The sequence below is a fragment of the Quercus suber genome, unplaced genomic scaffold (assembly GCF_002906115.3).
Source record: "Quercus suber isolate HL8 unplaced genomic scaffold, Cork oak 2.0 scaffold_614, whole genome shotgun sequence".
In the NCBI taxonomy this organism is placed as follows: Eukaryota; Viridiplantae; Streptophyta; class Magnoliopsida; order Fagales; family Fagaceae; genus Quercus; species Quercus suber.
Window position 1 is genome coordinate 250,010 of NW_027070057.1, and position 20,197 is coordinate 270,206.

General features: G+C 36.1%; 1 protein-coding gene across 1 annotated transcript; it reads left to right on the forward strand.

The window, feature by feature from the left end:
• The first annotated feature begins 3,171 nt into the window (after nucleotides 1–3,171).
• On the forward strand, nucleotides 3,172–11,333 carry LOC111999549 (uncharacterized). The gene is made up of 10 exons (XM_024031680.2): nucleotides 3,172–3,279; nucleotides 6,061–6,262; nucleotides 6,508–6,555; nucleotides 6,810–7,689; nucleotides 8,422–8,517; nucleotides 8,686–9,875; nucleotides 9,954–10,219; nucleotides 10,632–10,698; nucleotides 10,844–10,894; nucleotides 10,989–11,333. Exons 2-10 carry the CDS (start codon nucleotides 6,074–6,076, stop codon nucleotides 11,079–11,081), a joined length of 2,880 nt encoding a protein of 959 aa, XP_023887448.2. The 5' UTR covers nucleotides 3,172–3,279; nucleotides 6,061–6,073; the 3' UTR covers nucleotides 11,082–11,333.
• Nucleotides 11,334–20,197: the final 8,864 nt, after the last annotated feature.

Here is a 20,197-nt window from a genome sequence, read left to right on the forward strand (position 1 = left end):
TTTAGTGCCTCCTTTTATTTAATAAAAATGCTGCACTTTTTACTTGCTTTACTCTCTGAATCTTTCATTTCTCTGCAACAATTATTTCATGAGTGAGTGTGTTGTTGTTTTTCCCTCCAATGGGACTTGGAATTGGTGTTGTTGACGATAACGAAAAATTGTCTTCTTGTCTTTAACGAAATCGACGGCAGTACTCAGCCACTAACTTGAAATAAGCTAACAACACAGGAACAATCAGGATCATAACCATGTGCTCTATACCGCTGGTTGTGCAATCATCATAGAATGTTGCTAGCGTTCGTTGAACTTCCCGAAGTAGGAGGTCCGAGGACTTGGCCTAACTAAGGTTTCGTTTAACCGCATCAAAAGGTTCCAGGATATCCATATATTCCTTCCGGGCTACCAGACCCGCGTGAACTAGCCCTTTGTTAGAGGCATGGGGTGTATACTTGATGTTAGAAGCCCTTAGGATTGCGCCTTATTTAGCAATCCTCTCTGCGTGGTCAGTACCTCGAAGCGTATACTTAAGGGGATTGCTAAAATGACCTTTTTCAGGGACCCTTGCTGATGGGAGCTCGATCCTACCATGATTGACCATTGCACTCATTAATGCACAAGTTCTTCCCACATATGGCACTAATACTGTAGGGACTGGATCTGAGCACTTCTTCTGCTGAACGAGTGGACTCAGATCCAATTAGCCCAATATAATGAATTTGTAAAGAATGGGTTTAAGAACTAGACTTTAGTGTATGGACAACGGTCAATATGATGTTCATAATAATCAAACACAGATGAACTAAGATTATCTAAGAAAGATTGTCCTCGACACAATCCGAGGAGCTTTGTAATACTTATTGAATGAGCATGGTCGCTTTCTCTTCTAATTTTCTTTTTCCTATTATATAGTCCTCCTCAAATGATCTCTTTCTTCAACTTGTTGATCATCCATGCCTCTTTCTGACTGACCGTCTCATCAGCCACCTTACGAAATCTCCTGTGAGTTGCGGTAACTAAAGCAGCACTGTTTAGATGTCATTTCTCCATTAATGCGGTCAGAATGTTAGTTGTGTGCATTTAATGTGGATGTGACAGTTTCTCCTTGAATTACCCCTCCACCATGCTTCCCTGGATGACCCATCATACTTGTCTTTTTCTTGGGGTGTGAGGGAGACCACCTTTGGTGGTATGCTGGCCTTAGCTTCTGTGGTCTCGGATGGCCAAGGACAGGATTGTCCTTAGCAATATTTCTTGGCAACTTGGGCTTTCTACGCTCACCCTCGAACCATTCTTCATCCTCGGCATGGGCCTTGGGCTTAATATAAAGTGGGCTGGAGTCGCCAGATTCTTAAGCCCCACAACAACTATTTTTGAAAATGAGTTTTCAGGAACAGAAAATCAAAAAATGTTATTTGAGTGATATTTTCATTTTCATTGGGTTTTTTTTTTTGTCATAGCTAAATGGTCACCTCGATAAAAACCTCTCTCCCTTATCTCTTTTCCAGAGTTTTCCTTCCCTTCACGCCTTCTTTCTCCCATTTCAAAAAATAGCCTAAGACATTTTTTCAATTTTTATGATTGACATTAAAATGAGAATCCATTTTTCTGAAATCGAAAAGCAAAGCAAAAAAAAAAAAAAAAAAAAACTTCCAAAAATCTTTTTACCAAATGGGACTTATGATTTTTTAGATTTGAAAACATGACATGGATTGAGTCCAGTGTCTAATTGCACTGGATCCATCTAGATGATGACATATGTCTAATAGTTGACACATAACATTATCTGGATGGGTCCACTACAACTAAACACTAGACCCAATCCTTACCCTTGAAAATAAAAACAAGTTTCAAATCTAATGGCAAAACATGCTCTAAAAGGTCTAATTTCAAAGTTTCTCGTTATACCTCCTTCCCCATACCAGTCCTCAAAAATCTTTCTCAAAAAAAAAAAAAAAAAAAAAAAATCCTCAAAAATGAAAATAAGCCCAGCAAAAGCCACGTTATTGGATCATTGTCAATAATTAAGAATGTGAAGCTTCATTATAATAATACATAAATCAGAAAAAAGATTAAAATTTGTTCTCAATAAATGAATGTAAGATAACTCTTATAACATTATATAGTTAAAAATATAATTTAACAATAATGTTACAGTCACAAAAAAATTTCACATTTTCTTAACAATATCACATTTATTGTACATCAATCACTATCTGTCAATTTGTATTAGTGAAAAAAATTATGAAATTGGTTGTGTATCTAAACTTATTAATCAATTAGAGAACAAATAATTCTTTTAACTCACCAAACAAAGCAAACATGAAGAACATAAAGACATAGCCAAAATACATGAGAACACCTAAAGGACCCATTAACTCATGAGAACAACTAGATAACCCATGGAATCCCTCTAAAAATTGAACCCATTAACTCAAACAAAACAAACATGAAGAACGGAGAGAGTGACCTTAGTTGGCTGGAAGGAGAGAGCGAGAGAAATGAGAGACCGGATGGAGAGAAATGGAGAAAAATGAAAGCAATTATGTTTTTAACTTTTCAATGAAGTCTGTTCCCCCCCGCCCAAAAAAAAAAAAAAAAAACTATTGGTTTTCATTATTCCTTATTAAATGCAAGTCTAACTAGAGCGGCGCAGATCAATTGGTGGGTTCTAACTGTTTTCAACAATAAAATAATGTTTTCATCGAAAATAAAAACAACTAAAATGTGTATTTATTTTTCTAATATTAAAAATAAAAATTGAATACAAATTGCTAAATTAAATCAATTTTTTAATGGTGGTCTAACAAAAAGCTAAAAAAATGAATACAAAATACACTTTTTTTTTTCTCTCAAACCAAACACCCTCTAAACATAAACAAAATTTTCGATCTCATTGATGGGCCAAGTAAATCAGTCAAAGAGTCAAAGTAGACCATAAAAAGAAAAAATGAGGGATATCCAAAAAAATAAAAGAGTGAGACAAAACTGAAACTGAGCCAATGGGGTTTTCATAAATGAAAAAGAGAAAAGAAAAAGAAAAAGAAACCGAGCAAAGGGGTAATTTAGACATTTTGACACTGGTCCTTGGCCCTTGCTCTGAGTCTGACTGTGAGCCAATGGGCCAATAGGACATTCACGTTGCTAGTTAACTGGCAAAACAAAAACCAATAACAAAACTGAAGAAGCTGATGAGTTGTTCCACTTCCAGACCTCTCTGAATTCTGACCATAGCTCCACAAACAAAGAAACAAAGAAAGAAATCCCTTTTTTGTTTCAAAGGTATTATTCTAATCCCTGAATCTCATGCATCTTCCTTCTCTCTTTCTTTCTCTACATATGAATTGCATGTTTACAAACTAAACTGCAAAAGGGTATGTTTAAGCTATATATCTCAAAGCCTGCATTTTGAGGATTTCTTTCTTTTGATATCTTAGAAAATCAAAGTTTTTTTTATTTGTTTTTTTTTTTTTTGTTGAAATGTTAAACAAAGGTGCTCGTAACTTTCGGGCCACTCATAATGTTTTGTTTATAAAAAAAAAAATGTAGATTTTGGGAAAAGTTGTCAACTTTCATCACCGAATAGATCTTTCACCTTGAATACTGGGATATTAAAAAAATATTAAATTTCGTTCTTTTTTTTCTTTAACTCTTGCTTTGTTTCTTAAAGACTCATTTTTTAAATATATTTAATACTTTATTATCTTCTTGAAAAAATATAAGACCATAATCTTTTGTGTCATGAACTTGATGTAAGTAAACAGTAAATCTAATAAAAACTCTTTTGTTATCTAATGTGATTTTAAATAATAACATTTTTCTTGACTTTACAAGTCCTCGAGATAGGAATTCTTTTGTGGTTTTTTTTTGGTTGCTTGAAGCTTAAGAAATGAAAACCCAGGTGCTTTTTTTTGTCTTATTATGTACCAAATAATGGAATGTCTTTTTCTCTTTAACCAAACAAATCACAAGTCTTAACATACGTGAAACCCAGCATTTTATGTTTTATTATTTGGGTCTTTTTTGTGTGGGTTGTCTTGTTTGATTGAAATTGTTGATGTTATCTGGGTTGTCAGCAGTGTACGTGGGCTCTTGACTCATTGAGGAAGTGCCACAATGAGAGATTATGTGATGTTTGATAACTATTTTGCATTCACTCTTTTCTTTTTTGTTCACCTTGAATGGGATTGAATTTGGCGCATCATATATATATATATATATATGTTTTTTGTTACATTGTTTGCCCCTTTATTTATATTATTAGTTGATGAAATTTTTTTGTTTTACTCCTTACTTGTGAAAATTTTATATCGGACTGTTCTGCATAGCATAAAAGCAAGTGGCTTTTTTTTCCGATCTTTCTCTTTTTTATAGTACACATTATTAGGGATTTGAGCATTTTACTTAACATGTTTGTTTAAACGGATTTTATTAAAAAATAACTATAAAACCCAATCTATATTATTAGTCAGGCAATGTTTCAAACATATTTGGTTTCTAACAATTCGAGTTCTCTGCACTTGATTTTGCCAGTGAATTTGCACTTAAAAATTACACTCGATTTACATACTTACTTAGAAATTGAGTGTCTGACAATCGATTTTCTCGAGCAAAATCGAGTCTCTGGACTCGATTTGTTAGAAATGAAATTTGTTTCAAATCTTGTCTAACTAATAATATAGTTTGAGTTTTATAGTTATTTTTTTAATAAAATCCTTGTTTAAACTGTTTATGAAGTATGTGCTGTGTTGGGATGTCTCACTGGAATGAAGTGGGTCATAGTGTTTATGTGTATGTTGTTAAATGCCATGGAGACTTCATTTATTTAATTCAATGTTTGCTGTCAGTCCAAGATGGACATATTAAAGTTTTCTCAAAGACATTGATATTTACCAGTTGATTAAATTTAAGGGTCTGGTTTACAAGTGCCTGAAGGCAATTGTTAATGTTGAATTTTTTATTATAATCAATCAGTTTTTTTTTTTTGGAGGAGTCGCACATGAGTTAGTTAAAGAAGATTTGTTTATATACTTTTCTTGTTTCCCAATTCAGTGAGACCCATTAGTTCCTCCTTAATGGATGCATGAATGCACCCGTTAATAAAATCCTAAATTTAATAATGCTTGTTTTGTCACTTTTTTGTTACTTTTAAAACAACTTAAATGATGTTTTTTAACAACTTGGTTGAGGCCAGTGACTGTTGTAGCATCTGTGGTCATTGAGTTACTAGTTGATCTAATTATAAAAAATATTTATAAAAAAAAAAAAAAACCTAGTTGATCTACTTTTAAAGGTATCTAGCTTTACAAATTATTATTTAAGATGAGTTTGAACATTCTGTTTTATGAACAGTTTAATGGTCTTTTACATAGCATTTGAATTGAGTCCATATTCTTCCCTGACATTTGATCTGGTTTCTCTTTTGTATTTTCCATCATTATGTGATTAAGTTATTCATGTAGCTGCCAATGAGCTATAGCTCAATTGGCACTTCTTTCTTCCATAATAATGGGATGGACAGTGAGGTTGTGGGTTCAGGACCCACCAAGTGTGTGTGTAACTTACTTATAAGAAAAAAGAAAAAGAAAAAGAAAACTCATGTAGCCAACTCCTCTTTTAAGAAGCAGCATTTTTACTGCTAGGGGCTGGTGTTGTACCCTAAGATTGCACGCAAAATTACATGGATGTATTTTAATTATGTTCGGGGTTTTCAAATTTGTTCTTTGTGTGTTGCTGTATCTGTTTTGGATTTTAACATTCTTGAGACATATATTTTGAACTTTGAAGGCCTTTCATTCTGCTATATTCAACTATGCTTGGGTGTTCAAATTTTCTCTGTGTGTTTCTATATTTGTTTTCAATTTTAACATTATTGGGACATACATTTTGAATGCCTTTCCTTATGCTTTCATTATGGGGTTGATACATGCTGCATACCTTTTGTCTCTGATGTATGCATTCATTGGTGATTTCTATCGTTCATTTGTAATTGTCACTTATTCCGGTATTTGTGGGAGTATAATAATTGACTTTTTGTTTGGGATCATATTGTAATGAGTAAAGATCAAATCTAGTGATGCCTCCAAAGCGAAAAGTAACAGTTGCCTGCAAGGCAATGAAACGTATTGGCTTCCCTGAAAGTGAAGTCAAACCAGTGCTGAATCAACTTCTTGAATCGTCTGATTATAACTGGGGATATATTGAAAACGATGAATATAGAGCCTTGATTGAAGCCCTATTGCAGAAGAAGCAAGAACAAGAAAAGGTGAACCTTATTGGTTTATATTACATCTTCTGTTCAATTTGTAGTGTCTAAATCAAATGTTTTAATTTATTGATTTTTTTTTTTTTAATTCATGTTATCGCCCCCATTCACTGTGTAGTGGAAGGTGAACTATGAGAATACTGATTTTTTTCCCATTTTACTTAACTTCCTTTTTTATATGTGATAATTGTTGTTTGTACCCTAAACTCTTCCCTTTTTGTTTGCTTATTGATGCCTTTTGACAGAGTGTGGAATTTAAGAAGAAAGAAGCTTGCTCAAACGAGAAAGCAAAGGTGTATATCTTACCTTAGCAAACATATCTGTTCTTTTAGCGGGCATGTATTTATATCAAAATGTATTTTGTCACAAGGTTTCGTGTTATTTTAGCAATCTTATCCAGTATACTGAAGGAAATATCTATGAAAAAGTAATGTTAGTACTTATTCATATCTTTTCTTAGCTTATTTGTTTATTGATGAATTTACAGTCACCAATAAGAAAGGCAAACAAGGATGATAAAATAAAATTATCTTTAATCTCTGAACAGGGTTCTGAGCCTGAAGTCTTTGAACCTATAGGGAAGAGATTGCGCCGAAGAAACCAGGAAGAACGGGCTTTGGTCGCTGTGGATTGTTCAGAGCCTGAAGACTCTGAACCTCTAGTGAAGAGATTGCATCAAAGACACCAGGAAGAAAGGGCTTTGGTTGCTGTGGATTGTTCAGAGTCTTCAGAGCCTGAAGACTCTGAACTGCTAGTGAAGAGATTGCATCAAAGACACCAGGAAGAAAGTGCTTTGGTCCCTGTTAAAACCTCCAATTCACAGCTGGTAATAACTCCATCTAAAAGAGGATATCAGGATATAAATGAAGTTTCTTCGGGCTCTCAAGATTGGTCAGAGCCTGAAGACTCAGAACCTCTATTGAAAAGATCGCGCCCAAGAAGGGCACGGCAAAGTCGGCCTGATGCTGAACTAATTCAAATTTGTGATGAAGAAGAAGTAGACGAGTCAACTCAACTGAAAGTTTGGATTGAGCAAAGGAAGTCAAAGCCTGTCTCACTGCTGCAACATCTAAAAAATGAATCGGGGAAATGTAATTCATCTACAACTTCTCCAGTGCCTGACACAAAAGGGCCATCTCAACTAAATCTTTGCAACAATAGCACTGAGTCTGATTCTTTATCATTTCAAGAGAAAAGAAAGACATCAGTAACTCCTCAAGTTGCTCCAGGAGAGAGAAGGTTAACATCTGAGAGAGGAAATGGTATTAGGCCATTTGAAAAGCTGATTGTTGAGCCCTATTTGGATCATACCCCTGTAGAAAATGTGCTCGATATGTATCAAGAAAACAATTTTAATCTGCCCAGAGATGAGCCCTCCACTGATAACCATCTGCTAGACGAGGTTCCTCTTGCTATAATCCTTCCAGGTAAACCAATCTCTTGGTAGCTCAATAACAATTTCAACCATCAATGACAGGCTTTTAAAAGATATGAAATGTATATCCATGGTTTGTAGTGGATGTAAAGATTCTGTAGACAGTAGACTCTGTACTGAAGCCTGCATCTAACTCTGCCACTTGGTTTGTATTCCTATGCTTAGGTAGTGCTGACTACTGAAATTTACCTGATAAAGCTCTCTTTAAGTGTTTTGGGCCAAGTTTCACCTTTCTAAGGCAACAATAATTAGACCATATACAAATCTTGGTACTTAAGGCTTAAAATGGTTGTTCAATTTGATGGATTTTAAATGCTATCATTTTGATGGCATTTGTGGTTTAAATTCTGTATCTAAAAGAGGTTGAAATACTGACCTTTATTTGTATTCTAATTTTTATCCACGGGGCCAATATATGTGCAATTTGTGTATGTATGTCTGATTGGTTTAAATTCTGTATTGAGAAGAGGTGGCAATACTGGCTTTGATTTGTATTCCAATTCTTTTCCATGGGGTAGTGTTTGCATTTGTGTGCCTGTATGTATTTATGTATATGTGGATATAGATATAGATTCTTGTTTAACATTGTGAGCCTTAAAGATTAAAATTAAGCTTCTTCTGGACCGTCTCCCTGTTTATTTGTATTTTCTTTGATTGAATATTAAAACTCCTGGTTGATGTATTTCTGACTTTATATGTATTTTTTGGCTTACCCAATTTTTAGATATAGAAGGTTCTTCTTCATACGGAAATGGTTCAAATGCCAAAGCAGATGTCTTAGAGGTCCTGGAATCTAAATCTTTAGACATGAATGAAAAAGGTTAGTGATTTTAATTTATCACTTCCTGATATTGCTTTATATTTTTCTAGGTGATTGTTAGGGTCATAATTAACATCATTATCCTGCTGCTGAATAGTTCTAACTTCCTTCCATTTCCAGTAATTCTTGTTGAATATTAAATTCTGACTGCCTGTTGTTCTCTTGTAGCTCCAAGTGTAGATGGTCTTTCAAATGGAAAAAGTTCTGCTGTTAAAGAAGATGGTTCAAAGTCCCTGGAATCTGAATCTTTGGATGTTATGGACAAAGGTGATGGTGTTTCAGAAGTATCACAGTTTAATATTACTTCATCTTCCAAGAGAGAGGTGAAACTTTCCCTGATTTGTAACTCTCCTGAGCGGTCTGATTTTCATATTCCAAGCTTGGATGCTGTTTTCAAGGTGGTAGAAGAAAATTTTCTTAAATTACATGGACTTACAGAATTCAACTTCTCTTTGTTGGAGCTGATGACAGAATTTTGTGAACGCTTCTGGGCAATGGCCACTGACTCTGCTGTTGATGAACATCTAAGGTCCACAAATATACCAGCATCCAAGATAGCTGATGCACAAGGGGGTCATGATGGCAAAGATGGTCATGAAGGCAATCATTGCATTCCTTCAAGCCTTTCAAGTGGATCAGTCAGATTTCAGAATCTGATTAAGGTAATACCCCAAATTCCCAAACCTATAGCTCCAAGTGGTTTGGGCAGCCTTCATTGTGTTGCTGGTTTTGAGATTAAGGATATGGAGAACATTTGTGGTGAAAGTGAAAGGAGGTTAAAACTTCTTAAAGATCCACAATCTTCTAACTCAAACAATAGGGAGATTGTTCAGAAACACCATTCACCATTCTCTATTGTGAATTACTGTGACTATGTTGATGACATAACCAGAGGGGAAGAAAAGGTAAAAATACCTTTGATGAAGGGCAGTGCCGAAGATCTGCCAGCCTTTAGATACATATCAAAGAGTTTAGTTTATAGGAAAGGTTATGTGAATTTTGCACTTGCTCGTATATCGGATGAACATTGTTGCTCTAATTGTTTTGGGGATTGTCTATCACCACCTGTACCTTGTGCATGTGCTCGTGAAACGAAAGGTGAATTTGCTTACATGCCTGGGGGACTGTTGAAAGAGAACTTTCTAGAAGAGTCTATCACTATAAATCGGAACCCTAAAAAACACCAGTACTTCTATTGTAAGAATTGTCCACTAGAAGGGTCTAAGAACAAGAAGAAATCTAATAGATGCAAAGGCCATTTACTGAGAAGATTTATAAAAGAGTGCTGGTCTAAATGCGGATGCAACAAGTTGTGTGGGAACCGCGTTGTTCAGCGAGGCATTACAGCAAAATTGCAGGTTTGATTTCATTAGAATTTGAAAAATTAAATAATTTAAATTGTATTCACTAAGGAATTATTTACTTGTAAGTTTCAGGTGTTTTGGACCCCCGAGGGAAAAGGTTGGGGTCTTCAAACGCTTCAAGACCTGCCGAAAGCAGCTTTTGTTTGTGAGTACGTGGGGGAAATCGTTACCAACTCAGAACTGCATGAGAGAAACCTGCAGAACTCTGGTACTGAGAAGCATACTTACCCGGTGCTACTGGATGCAGATTGGGTTTCAGAGGGTGTTTTAAAAGATGAAGAGGCCCTTTGTTTGGATGCAACAGTGTATGGAAATGTTGCAAGATTTATCAATCACAGGTATTCATGTAATGTGTGTGATGTATGTGTTATTTGTTTGCATTTGATGTTTTTTGCTCTTGATATTATAATTTTAGTTAATGCCTTCTCCTTACCAATTTTTTGTTGAAAATTATGCCTTTGTTATACAAGTGATTGCTTTACATACTGAATTATATCTATTGGAGAAAAGCAAATTATGCGACGCCTAACTTAATTTGATATCTCTTGTTTTTTGTTTGGTAAGATTTTTTTTAGGTAATAAAAACTTTGTTAAAAATAAAAATGATAGGTAATGTCTATTTTTTCTCTGGCAAAGATGGACCCTATAAGTCTTGTGGATTTCTATGATTGTATTTATCATCTTCTTTTATAACATTTTGGATCATGAGGTAAGGCAATTCACACTCTTATTTTGCACTTTATTGATTAGATGCCATGATGCTACTTTGGTTGAGATCCCAGTCGAAGTGGAGACTCCAGATCATCACTACTATCATGTATGGGTTCTTGTTCTTTATATACACATATATATAGAAATACAAACACGCACACATGCACGTGCACACACATACACACATAACAATTAATTATTTTTTAGATGGGTAAAAATGATATCACTTATTGGGTTTTTAAATCATGCAGCTTGCATTTTTTACAACAAGGAAGGTCGATGCTATGGAAGAGCTGACCTGGGTGAGGAGGCTCAACTTTTATAGGAGCATGTTTTATATTAAATTTCTTTTGTGTTACGGTTAAACTTACCTGATGTGCATGCTACATTTCACAGGACTATGGCATTGACTTTAACGACTGTGATCATCCCGTGAAGGCTTTTCAATGCCTATGTGGAAGCCAAAACTGTCGTGGATCAAATCGTTGAAAGTTGTTTGAAGAGGTGGTATCAGCTTGATATTGTCATCTTGTTTACAAATTGTTCTAATATCGCATATGATCTTGTTTTAATTGAATTGGGGATTTTCCATGTCTAGTGCTAAGTGAAGGGTAGGAACGAGCCATCTATTTTGTAAATATAAAAAATCTAGTCTTAGTGCTGTGAAACCACGTTTATATGACATCTTTAAAAATTCAACTTAATTAGTATGACATGACTATGAAATTTGATTGTCGTAGTTATTCATATTGGGGATGACAATGACATAGTGATTCTAACACTCGAAACTTCTTCAGTTTTATTTTAGTGTGTTATAACTAAATACATATCCTACAAACAGCCAGAAATTCATGAATAAATCTGGCTCAAAAAGTGGGGAACCGGCATGGTTGTTTGCAATGCCACCTGATGAATTTAATGTTTTTTTTAAAAAGAGATGTCTCATCATGGTTACTTCAGTTAAGGGGAATATATAGTTGCGGAATTACACATGCACGGAGAAATTTAGTCAGATTTTCAAAGAACTTTGAGACTCAGACACCCATATGCATGTTAGCCAATAAATAAATAAAACAGGTCATGGCTGATGTTAACACCTACTTCTCTATAGCTTCATGAGTTTGAGCTACAAATATAATCGCAAGTATCAATAAATAGCTTTCAATAAGAGTATTTTATAATACAATCGAAATCGCAGCTTAATGTGTATCTGGTAAACAATAGCCAATAGGATATTAATCTGTTTATTAGCTTTCATTCTATAATAATATAAATTCGATTCTTCTTCCAATTTATTTATTTATTTATTTTTTTAAAGTCCCCTTTTCCCAACTATATTGATGATTTTGAGCATCAAATTGAACATGAAATAACAACCCAAACTTGCACTTTGCATGGTTGGTTTACTCTGAACTCTCCCATTGAACAATAGTTACTTAAAATAGGGGAGGTAAAAAACCGGATATGATGAACTCTCTTCCCTCAGTTCCTACTTTCCAGTGGTTGAAGTTGAATCCAAACTTCTTTCTATTTTACAAAACCATTCACAAGTTCAATACAAATGAAAAAGAAGAACAAAATAGGGGTCTTCATTTTTGTTTGGCTCTTTGCCATTTTCGCACCATGGCAGAAGATTGAGAGTGGCTTTTTTGGAATAAAATGGCTATCAGTTTGGAGAACTACGATATGGCCCAAAAAATTATGCTAAGTGCCCACGGATACACTTTGGTTTGCGAGTGATGCTTATTATACGTATAGATTGCATGTCACGTATTTATTTAAAAATTTTAACTGTATCAGATTCTAATTTCTTGTCTTTCTCTCAAAAAAGAAAAAAAAGAAAAAAAAAAGAATGATTCTGTACGGGTTATGATCCCAGGCCCACTGGACCTTGGCCCTGGCCCTATCGCATAATGCATGATCCCACGCTTGCCGGACCTTGGGTCTTGGTCTGAACCTAATTTAAGACCCAAACTAAGCCCAAGTACCATAATAGGTCCATCTTGTCTTGAATGCACCATAAGCAAGCATGCTTTGAGCAAATATACCTTGGTCGAGAATGCGCTTGCTCAGAACAACCTATGTTCTCGGCAACTTGGTATTGCCTTGGGGAGAATTGCTGCCGAGCAGTCTCTTGGAGGTTGGAACCAGTTCCAATGCCATTACCATCGTTTTTAACAGAGCATCTTCTTATCAGAAATAGTGAAATTGGACCCCATCCACACGAGTGAGATCAGAAAGCAATCATAACACCCCCACCCATTTCAAACTATAAATAGGGGAATAGAAGGGGAAGAAGGGGGTTGGCAATTCTGGAGAGAAGAACAGAGAGTAAAAGAGTGACAGTACCATTATCGTTAGGAGGGAGAGCAACTCAGAGAGAAAGATAGTAAGGTTCACGAAAACCTATGAGTGACGCTGGGTCGCCTGGAAAGGGATTACTCAAAATAGGAAACACTAAGCTCACTATACAAATAAGTTGTGAGCCCAATTTTCAGGCCTAGCCCATTAAAGACATTTTGGGCACGCACAGATTCTATAAAGTTTTTTAACTTTAATCCATCCTCCCTTAACTTATTTTGGTTTTATATTTAATTTTTACGTTTTGAAATAAAACTCATCCTTACTGCAAAAATGTTGAATAACATCAGTGTCTCAATTACATATATACATTCATCTCTTTGGGAAATTTATAGTATGGCTTTTTGTGGTTTAGCTTCTGTGTGAACAGTTAATCAGATTTATGCTACTATCAAAATTATATTGTACATAAATATATTTCGCTTGAGTAGATCTTCTGTGTTCTATTTGTCAAGTCACTCTTTTCAATCAAATAGTTAATGACACGGACATTTTTTTATATAAACTTTAAAATATAAAAACTAAAATGAAATATTGCAAAACATAGGGACCACTTTAAAATATAAGGTAAATATTGAAGAATAAATATCATATTAGGGTTTCCTCCAAAATAATAATAATAATAATAATAAGGGTAATCACAGTAGAACTACTTGTGGTTAGGTCATTTTCACATTGCATACCCGGCTATCCGTAGTTTGAAAGTTAGCATTTTACCCATTTGAGGTTATTTTTGTTAGAACTCCGTAACTCACATTTGTTAAAAACTTGGGTAAATATGTATTTTTACTCATTTTTATGTTTCTCTCTTCAAGAGAGAGAGAGAGAGAGAGAGAAGATCTACAAGTTAGGATTTTGTAAAAATTAAGAGCATCCAACCAAAATTAAGAACATACAACTTTGCTGTAGAATAAGCTTAAAACTCCCCTTGGGTTCACTAAATTTGTTTGTTAGCGGAGAGATAAGTCCAAAATTCACAATGTGTAGTAAATAAATGCTAATGGTGTTTTGTGGAAAGAAATCAAAACAAACTAAAATACAAGAAAGTGCAGAAAAAACATACACAAGTTTGAAATTTCAACTCACAGTCAGCAAGGGTAAGAAATTAAGAGAGGAAATTAAGAGAGATCACGAGGAAAAGAAGGAAAGTTCCCCTATAACAACACTTTCACCCTCAGGCTTCGGAATCGTAAGAATACTTGCTAGCTGACTGGGCTTTTATGTCAAAGTTTAGGGTCTGTGGGAAAAAAACGTGGTTCCCTTTTGTGGATTGATGATAAATATTTACATTAAGTTTTGGGAGATGTTTGTGACCGGTTTTTTAGTTGGGAGAAAGGCTTTGAACCACTTAGGTGCTATTTCTATGATTTGGTGTATTATGCTTTATGCTTAGAAAGGAGTTTGGTTGCTTTTTACATAATTTTGGAAACACAGTTGTTTGCATTAAATAGCTACTACTTTTGGTCATTGTAGGCTCTTGGAAACTACATTTAAGTCGCTGAGTGGGCTAGATTATTCAATTTTTAACGTCAGTTATGCTTTTGTGTGAAAAATAGAGCTGGGTCAAAAATTAGAAGCACAATTAACTAGAGCACTTCTGGGGTGAAAATTTTGGATATTGAACATCTTTCATGAGCCCTAGGTGCCTTTAGCATCCCCCGCCCACTTGACGGCACATATGGACTAAGCTTATGTGCCTCCAGTGTTGGCCCACATTTGCTGAAGGTAGGACCCAGTAAATCTCATATGTTGCACAAGTAAGTACATAAGTACATTCCTTGTGTACTTTTATCTTATACTCATTCTTTTCATGCTAAACTGCTGTTGTTACTATATATCATTATCATTATTATTGTTATACATATACATATACTAGTCTTATTCACTTCTTCCCTTCTTTTGTTTCGGTCAACACATTTTCTTTCCCTTCTTTTGTTTTCTTCTAATTTCTTTTCTTTAAAAAAAGAGCATGTCAGACCCTAATAAAAGAAAAGTCTCCCTATCACTCATTAAGACCTAACAAAAGCAGACTTCAGATTAAAACACACACATACACGCTCACTCTCTTGTCTTCACTTCTTTCTCTTTTCGCCAAACTCTTTCCTTTTCACTTCATCACGTTGAGAACCCTCTCCTCTCATATTGCCACCATCATGACTAACAAGAGAGAAGAAGAGATCAAGAAGGAGGAGGAAGAGAATACGAGGGAGAGAAGAAGGAGGCCAGCCCTTTTCCATGGTTTGATTTTAGGTTCAGAGAGCCCACTCCTTCTATCTTTTCATCTCCTTATACCACATGGATCGGAGCTAGATGGGTTCGAAACGGTCAGGTTCCAAGGGCAGTGGTAAGAACTTGAAACAATCGCGGCTCAAGGATAACGGTGGTTCTTCCCCGTTGTCTAGTGGGTTGGTGGCTAACGATTTGCCACCTTGACCGCTTTGCGATCCATGGGTTACAGCAACTTCACCTTTTCCTTTCCTATTGCCACTCGATCCCATGATCCCAAATGAGGAAAAAAAGAAAAATATATTTGGTTTGACATTGTGGATTCAAATGAGTTTAATCTTCCGCCGCCAGACGGCATGATAGAGCTTTTACTTCATCCCCAAGAGGTACTCCCTGTTCCCATCATTTTTAGTATGACATGTGGTCACTCTAATGATTGGGACTGTTAGATCGATAAGGAATTGCGAGATGTCGAATGTGTGAATTCATTGATGTGGTCTCGAATTTATAGTAGTGCGTTGGTGTCTCGTGTGGTGAACATGAAGAGAGACATTGTCGGGTTGCGACGTTTAGTCCATAGGTGGAATCCAGCAACCCACACCTTTTTTTGCTTAGAGTGAGAATACTTTTACTTTAGAGGATGTAGAAAAAAAATTTTCATTACTGTCAGTGAGGAGATTATGTTAGTTAAAGGAAGTGAGGAGATTATCGAACAACGGTAGAAAGGGATATGAAGGCCGCGATGCTTCTCCGTGTAACAAGCACTCTTGATTTGCCAAATGGATACGGTATTTTGAAAACTTTGAAGGAACCCCTGTTCGTCGCATTGCTTTTGTGGCTTACTGGTTGAATTGCTATGTATTAACCGAGTCGCTCCCCGATCAGGTGTACTTGATTCCTTTGGCTGTACAGTTGGCTTGTGGCAAGTCTCACGCCGTTGGCGCCATCTTTTTGAGTAATTTGTTCAACCATTTAGATGCTCTTCACACTTTCGAAATATAGGGGTCACAGTATTATGTTGTGGTACCCATTTGAATTTAGCATTGCAACAAGTTTGGGCGTGGGAACATGCCCTCCCTCTTGTAACGCACGCTCGCTCTATCATGGCTGTTTGCAAGCACTATCCACCAAGTCCAAAGAACAATCAACATGGTTTTCTAGAGAAATTTTGTGAAGCTCCTCCCAACATTCTTAAATGGATAGGAGTGAAATCTCTTGCACTATTTTGGGTCAAGTTGATGGATAAGGAGGTTAATTTTATTTGGCGCCCATATATTAACGTTGCGAGTAGCTTTTCGTTAGCTTCATTGGATGAAGATGTTGGGGTTGATATGAGTACATTTAGCTCCTTCTTGGCTCATACTCCACTTCAATTATTTTCTTGTAGTCCATAAGATTCTCGGGCACGATACAACCCACATAGGGTAAGATGTCAGTTTGGGTATGACCAGGGTGTGCCGAGTGAGAACCCAGTGCTCCTTGATCATGAGCATTCTGTGACTTCATTCATTCTACAAACTAGGTGTTCTCATTTGAACAAAACATCTCCGCTAGCAATGATTCAAGATAACTCGAAAGCTGGGCTCCTTACTCAAAGAGCCTGCCAGTATTGGAATGAAATAACTGTTAGGTATAATAATTATGCAGCAACTGATAGGGACAAATGCATTTTTCTATCCTACTTTGATACAAATTAATAGGTCATGTTATATGAAGTTTAGTCGTGGTTTGATTGCATAATCAACAAAAGAGAAAGCAGGTTTTGTGGCTTGGCATGATAAAGTAGAAGCTTCGGTGGCATATGCAGGTAATGTTCCCGAATCTTGGAAAAAGGAGGAGCCTATGGCCAAAGCTCGTATCCACGTTCCTTTACCATGCGGTGAGACCTTGAACACTAAGCCCCTAGTCAAGAGGGAAAGATTGGAAGCTCCTACTGCTGCCTTTGCTCTTTCCCCTCCATTATCTTAAAAGTCTGCTCCTTGGTGGCTGTTGGCTCGAGAGTTTTACCATGCACAGCATTAGCCCTTCGCATTATGAAGGATAATTCTCTTGCTCTTTTAAATTGTGCTACCACAATGCATTTCCTACCCGAACCCGAGGCCTTTAATAGTCAAATGTGTTTTTTTTTTTTTTTTTTTAATAAAATGTCACTCAACTACACTAATATTGCCTTTCTTCCTTTTCTCTTCCTTTTTTTTCCATTTTTTTAACGCACCTTCCTCTCTTGTGGCTTTGAGGGAAGAATTGATATTTCAGATTCGTTTGAAGATGATTTGTCAAACGATTATGAGAGTGCTGCGGTACCCATTGCTGGCTCCTCTTCCGTTGCCATAGAGCAAAGGTCTTCAGTTGACGCTGGCGATGAGATGCCTTCGGTGAGTCATTCTTTCTGCTTGTTTCCATTCCCCCTCCTCTCTCTCTTAACAAAAAAGGTATCATCACCCTCATATTTTAGGACACTTCAATTACTGAGGAGAGTTGCGATTGTATTAGCGAGGGTTCAACTGGAACTACAATAAGCCTAACAATAAAACTTAAAGGGGGTTACACACACACACACACACACACATCTTTATGTTGTTTATCTATAGGTTCAAGTTCAAGCTACCCTTGGTATGGACAACGAGACAACACTAGATGCCACCATCGTACCAGATTCCTAGGTCTTGACTCCATTTCAATTCTTCTGGGGAGACTATTGAAGCTTTCTTGGCCAAATTTGAAGAAGACAAAAGTAATGAACATGAAGCTTCCTATTTTTATAACTTTAAAGGTCCAAGAACACCTATCCATAGGTTCTCAGTTCCTTTAGAAAGCATTTTATTGTTGGAACACCTACAGACCAATCACAATGATTTCATCGCCCAGCTAACAATTAGTTCAGTCGTTGGGAACCCTTTGTTGATAATCTTAGTCGTGGTGCTTATGAATATGCAAGAAACTCAAGTGACTTCCTTGACTGAAGAGTGGTTGTTTAGGTGGAGGGACGCTATGAAAGACTTACGTAAGGCTAATTTGAAAGTTTCTTTTGTTCTTTGCTATATCCGAGATGTTGCTACATCGTGGTTTTGCAAGGATGTGAAGACTTGATTGGCATTTTTTGTAAGTTGAATATTTGAATTAGAAGCAGAGCTCGCAATACTGAAGTCAGAGATGGTCCAGTTGCAAGGAGGTGATTCGAATCCCGTCATCTTAGACAATACTGCTATTCACGGCCTACTTTAAGCTTCCTTTATTCCATTTTTTTTTTTTTTTGGGAACTCATATATATCTTGGAGGGAAAATTTTTTTGTATGGGGATGTCCATATCTTCATCTGGTTTTAGGTTGTGTACAATTATTGAATAGCCCCCTTTTGGTCATGTATTTGATATTTTGCACGGATTGACCCGTCATGGTTAGTGTATCTAATATTTTGTCTTTAAACATATTATGTGGAAAACATGTTACCAGACGCGTTTTCGCACTTGGATTCGAAAGGTTGTTCATGCTTTATGGATGCATGTGCATTTATTTTAATGCTCAATATAAAGCAATTTGGACCCTTCCTTTGAGTCACAGACATACTTCCCTATGAGATGGTGTATGTTGGCAGGTTATGTATTACTATTAGAAGCGAGTTGTGATTAGTCGGGTGGTTGGTGTACTTTCATTTCACCTTCTGAGGGAATGTTTACAAGCATGATACTTGGCCATTGCAATCTCTAATGGGAAATTTGGGTTTTCTCATACCTTGCTATTTGTGTGTGTTTTTTCATGCTTTATTATGACATTCAACTTGTTATTTGGCAGTTGGCTCTCTTATATTGTGTGTGAGGTCGCCACGTTGCCATTTTTTGGTATCCTACGTGTGTGGGCCACATTCCCATGTGTTGCTGATTATGTTAGCTTGCCATTGTCTATAAGAATGACTTTGTCATGCTTGTTTGCCTATATTTATTGTTAGATAGTACATCTACCATCCTTACTTATGGTGAGCTATGGTACAAACTATATCCCCACACTTAGCAGCTCTAGCAAAGTGCAGATTAGCCATTGATTAATAGATAATGTGTATATTAGTTTGTAGTGTTTGTGTTTATGACGCGAGTTTGTCATTCATAAACCCTTTCTCTGGTTTGTTTGTTGGTTTTCTTATTGCTTTATAAGGTTTATCTTTGAGTGGATATTAGTCTCCCTTTTGCAAATGAGGGTTTTGCTGCAGCATTACTTCCTTACTACCTTGCAAGGTTGTCTTTGAAGGGGTACCCATCTGGCTTTCCCTACCTTTTTGAGAGCATAACAGCCTCTCATCGGTGTCTTGCCTTGATAGTTTTCCATGGGTTCCTTTATCGCCTTGTAAGATTTGTTGTTTGAATAAAATGATCCATATACTCTTGAGATATGTGCATTTTTTATAATAAAAAAAAAGTGAAACAAGAATGTAATAGTGCCATATTTTTTGCAAATGTGGACATTCTCATTAATTTGTTAGGCTTATATAAAATGTCCCTAAAAGAAAGTGTAGGATGACAAAATTAAAAATGCAAATATGGCGAATGACGCCTAACCTCAAAAGTGAGATTGCGTTCCTTGCCTTAGAGAAAATAGAAAAGGATATGTGATGAGTGACACCTACATTTCCAAAACAAATTGGAACATCTTAATTCCGATAAACGTGATAAAGCTTAAGCCACATTCCGTTGATGGGATCTGTCACCACAGACTCATAATGCTACAAATGTTGTAATATCCACTTCCAAGAACTTCTTTTACAATGTATAGGCCTTCCCAATTTGGTGCAAACGTAGAAGGGGTTGATATGTTCCTTATCACATAATTGGCGGCTCTAAAAATGAGTTGGTCTTCCATAAAAATTCTTTTGCGCACCTACTGCTCATCCACGTTGTTAGGACATATGTGTTTCACATGTTAGGAACATATGTCACTATTTTATGTAATTGGCTAATCTTTTGACAAAACACACTTTACTTGTAATTGGGTAGATCTAAGATGGGTTTAATACTTCAAGAAACCTTG

What these genes read in the sequence shown, in the direction of transcription:
- LOC111999549 (XM_024031680.2), top strand. Translation starts at nt 6,074, where the DNA reads ATGCCTCCAAAGCGAAAAGTAACAGTTGCCTGCAAGGCAATGAAACGT. An exon ending in GCTCAAACGAGAAAGCAAAG is followed by an intron (nt 6,556 to 6,809) that starts GTGTATATCTTA and finishes ATCTCTGAACAG; the next exon opens with GGTTCTGAGCCTGAAGTCTT. An exon ending in GCATTACAGCAAAATTGCAG is followed by an intron (nt 9,876 to 9,953) that starts GTTTGATTTCAT and finishes TGTAAGTTTCAG; the next exon opens with GTGTTTTGGACCCCCGAGGG.